General features: G+C 39.2%; 1 protein-coding gene across 1 annotated transcript; it reads left to right on the top strand.

The window, feature by feature from the left end:
• Positions 1-334: 334 nt before the first annotated feature.
• On the top strand, positions 335-4,355 carry LOC126782795 (diaminopimelate decarboxylase 1, chloroplastic-like). Its single transcript, XM_050508111.1, has 8 exons — positions 335-979; positions 1,144-1,318; positions 1,711-1,860; positions 2,101-2,262; positions 2,696-2,881; positions 3,484-3,606; positions 3,766-3,855; positions 3,970-4,355. Exons 1-8 carry the CDS (start codon positions 483-485, stop codon positions 4,048-4,050), a joined length of 1,464 nt encoding a protein of 487 aa, XP_050364068.1. The 5' UTR covers positions 335-482; the 3' UTR covers positions 4,051-4,355.

Genomic DNA, 4,355 nt, shown 5'->3' with positions numbered 1-4,355 from the left:
ATTCTCTCTCCCATTCATTCTCAATCTCATTACGGTTTAGTAAACGTGCTCCAAGTTCTTTTGACTATGACTGGCAGAGAACTTGCGAGCAGCTCGAAAATGGTTGGTGGTTTTACGGTGCTGTTTTTCTTTATTATTAGTATGAAAGAGAACTTTTGCATCGTCCTCGCCAAACAATTCAAAAGCTAAAACAAACAAAAAAAAGTTAAAATTTAACGCCCACCGTGGGGCTCGAGCCCACGACCACAAGGTTAAGAGCAAGCCCTACCAACTCAGCTAGACTCCTCCAGTATTTGATGTTTTAAAGTAAGTTTATTTGGAATCCTTTGAATTCCTAAAACCCTGAATGCCAAAACTAATAAAAAACCTTCATCAGTACTGAAAAGCTCCCTTCTCATCTCCAATCCTGCGATTTTGAAGTTCTGCTTTGGTTGACAAACATTGCAGACCTCTGAGTCCTCTGCGTCGGAGTAGAGCTGAATATGGCGGCCGCACAGCTGACCTTCAACCCTCCATCCTCCTTCTCCAGACCCGTGAACCACTCTCTCACCCGGAAGCCATTTTCCCAAAACCTCGTTGTACCCTTCAAACATTCCTTTAAGCCCTTCGTTCTCAAAGCCGTCCTCTCCCAGAACACTTCCAAATCCCTAACACAAGACCCTCCTCAGGCGGCGCCGTTTAAGCATTGCTTCTCCAAATCCTCTGATGGGTTTCTCTACTGCGAGGGCCTCAAGGTCCAGGATGTAATGGATTCTGTGGAGAGGCGCCCTTTCTACCTTTACAGCAAGCCTCAGATCACCAGAAATGTTGAGGCCTATAAGGAAGCCTTGGAGGGTTTAAGGTCTGTAATTGGGTACGCCATCAAAGCCAACAATAACTTCAAGATCTTGGAGCATTTGAGGGGCTTAGGCTGTGGTGCTGTGCTCGTTAGTGGGAACGAGCTCAGGTTGGCTCTCCGAGCTGGGTTTGACCCAACTAGGTAAAACCATACTCGCCCAATTGTAATTTCTTGGTATCTGTTTACCTTGTCAGTTGTTTTTTCTTTTAAACTTGCTTTGTGATCATGTTTAGCTCTGCTCTGGATGATAGTGTTCTTAGTTTAACTCTGAATTTAAATTGATGCTTGGATAATAATGTGAGCAGGTGCATTTTCAATGGCAATGGAAAGCTGTTGGATGACCTTGTTTTGGCTGCCCAAGAAGGTGTTTTTATCAATGTTGATAGTGAGTTCGACTTGGAAAATATTATTACAGCTGCAAGAATTGCTGGCAAGAGGGTCAATGTCCTACTTCGAATTAACCCAGATGTAGACCCTCAGGTATAGCTTAAGTTACCATGTAGATTTCCCATTGTCATAACCCTAAAGAAGTTAAAATATTGAATGCTTATTGAGTTCTTGAGCAAGTTTTGGACTTAGAAATATATTATGTGCCTGAAACATATTGGTGTCTGTTACGATGCCCTTGAGTTGAAGCTCATCTAATAGGATGGCTTCCTCTGTAATCACAGTTGCCAATAGTTAGTTTTTTTTTTTGTATTCTCTAGGACATGCTTGCTGGACAAATATTTGTACCCTTAATCCTAACCCACCAGTTTCTCCGACTTCACTTTTTCTTAGCTGTTAGTTTTGATGTTTTCTGTGATAATGTGTTTGGTTGTGACATCGATCTTAAACCATTAATACATTTGAATTATGTGTTATTTTCTTAGGTTCATCCCTATGTTTCCACTGGAAACAAAAACTCCAAATTTGGTATAAGAAATGAGAAGCTGCAATGGTTTTTAGATGAGGTGAAGAAACATCCTGATGAGCTAAAACTTGTTGGGGCCCATTGCCATCTTGGATCCACCATTACAAAGGTACGATGATGACTTTGTTCATATACTCTTATAACTTTAGAACAAGTGTCTGCTACTATTAGGTTTACAAATCCGTACTTGTTTGAGGTAATGATTGAATAAGCTAGGTACTTCATAACCAAAAGCATATGCCAATTATACACCTCAAAAAATATGATTACGACAGAAGTTGCAATTTTTTCTGCATGTTTAATTTGTCCAAACCTCCAACTAGTTTTTTATTTTATTTTTTGTCATCAGGTGGATATATTTCGAGATGCTGCTGTTCTTATGGTTGAGTATATTGACAAAATCCGAGATCAAGGTTTTGATGTTAATTACTTAAACATTGGTGGCGGTCTTGGGATTGATTACTACCACACGGGTGCTGTTCTTCCAACACCCAGAGATCTCATTAATACTGTGAGTATAATCTTTTGAATCTTGTTTTCTTCTTAAAGTATGGAATTTTTCCTTTTTCTGTGTCCCCCCCCCCCCCACCCCGGCAAACCAAAAAAAACACACTTCTGCCATTTTGCTTCCAAAGGAAATGACTTTCCCTACACTAGGTGCACCGTGCAACCTTGATTATGGAATGTTGGCGCCCTATGTATGGCAGTGCCTGCATAAAAAAGAAATGAAGAATAAATACTTCTCTGTCATCTATAATTTTAATTTTTGATCCGAGACTTGTCCTCTGGTGCCAATTTGCCAAGTCTTAAAATTTCTTCTATATATCCTCGTTGATTAAGTAAGGTGGTCTTGCTACCTTTCGGGTCTCTAATAAAAAAAATAGCAAATTTTGAGTCATACGAAATTTCACTGGAGTTTATTAGCATTTCTGTTGATGGTTTAGGTTCGGGAGGTGGTCCTATCACGAGATCTAAATCTCATCATTGAACCTGGAAGATCACTTATTGCAAATTCTTGCTGTTTGGTCAACCGAGTAACAGGGGTGAAAACAAATGGCACCAAAAACTTTATTGTGATCGATGGAAGCATGGCTGAACTCATTCGTCCCAGTCTCTATGATGCCTATCAAGTAAGTTCCAAGATTAGTCAACTAATGTTGAATAGAAATAAATGGGCATGTATCGATGAAAATAAAAGTAAGGCATGTGTAGAATCATGGAGGGTATTATCTGCATTCTATAATTTTCATTTAGTTGTTTCATGGATCTTTTCCACTTTGTCCAGTAAACTAATATCAGATTTTTTTTATCATGAATGTAGGTATTATTGCGAAATTGGTATATCCCTTGTAGGATTTGTCTTTTGTTTTTACATTTTCCATTGATAAGAAACATCGAGTTATTATATAAACACTTATAGAGTTATAGTGGCAGTGAGCATTTAACCTCACATCCTTTCCTTCCCCCTTTGGCACTTTGCATCCTTTGTAGCTTGTAATACTCTACAGAAACTGGGTTTTGGTGGCGTTATCTCTATTTAAAGCATCTCTGGGGCTTATGCATAGGGAAGCTCCAGAGTGATTTTATAGTCTTTCGTATAAACTAAACTAGACTAAAACTCAACAGTGTCTTTTAGACAGACCCATAATATAGTTAAAGGGTCTCTCGGTTCGATTAATACCTCTTTTGGTTTTAGTTTGGATCACAATTGACCTTTGACTTCTGCCTGCAGCATATTGAATTAATTTCTCCTGCACCACATGAAGCTGAGATATCTACATTTGATGTGGTTGGCCCTGTGTGCGAGTCTGCTGATTTTTTAGGGAAGGAGAGAGAACTTCCAACTCCTGCAAAGGTAAATTGTTTTCTTTCGAAAAGGAATATTATATTATAGGTTTTCAGTTTCTGCTGTCATTGGAAATCAAAAAATAACTGTAATTTTCTTGCTATTCTGTTTTGGAACTTTGCTGTACATTTTGGTGCTTGATTTCTGAACTAGAGTTTACCATGGCAGGGAGCTGGTCTGGTTGTTCATGATGCAGGTGCTTACTGCATGAGCATGGCCTCGACATACAATCTTAAGATGCGCCCTGGCGAGTACTGGGTAGGGAATTCTAATTGCGACTTGTATACAGACTAATACTAACATACATGCTCTTTCGGAAAACTTGTTTTTGGAGTCTCTACTTCTTACTCTGAGCTTTTACAATGTTTCCAGGTTGAAGAAGATGGATCAGTGTCAAAGATCAGGCATGCAGAGACATTCGAAGATCATATGCGGTTTTTTGAGGGTCTTTGATTGCGGGAGAAATGTAGTCAGGAACCCCATTAGAGGAACCCGAATTCATTCATGGTCGTTTTAACAATGGAAGTTACGTATTCTGACATGAAGTTTGAAATATGCCTCCCTTTGTTTACGCACTTGACTCAGGTTTGTCATCTGTGGAAGCACTGAACCATCTGTTTTAACTTTTCCTTCTAGAAGAAGCTGCCATAAGTTTCTAAGTTGCAGATTTATGGAAGCGAATCTTTTGATTGAGGTTCTTGTACCTGCTGCAAGTAATCTCGCATTAAATATGATTAATCACCATTAAGCAACCTTGA

Source organism: Argentina anserina, chromosome 2 (assembly GCF_933775445.1).
Source record: "Argentina anserina chromosome 2, drPotAnse1.1, whole genome shotgun sequence".
Classification (NCBI taxonomy): domain Eukaryota; kingdom Viridiplantae; phylum Streptophyta; class Magnoliopsida; order Rosales; family Rosaceae; genus Argentina; species Argentina anserina.
Note: the sequence above shows the minus strand (reverse complement) of the source record. Positions and strands in the feature narration are given on the sequence as shown.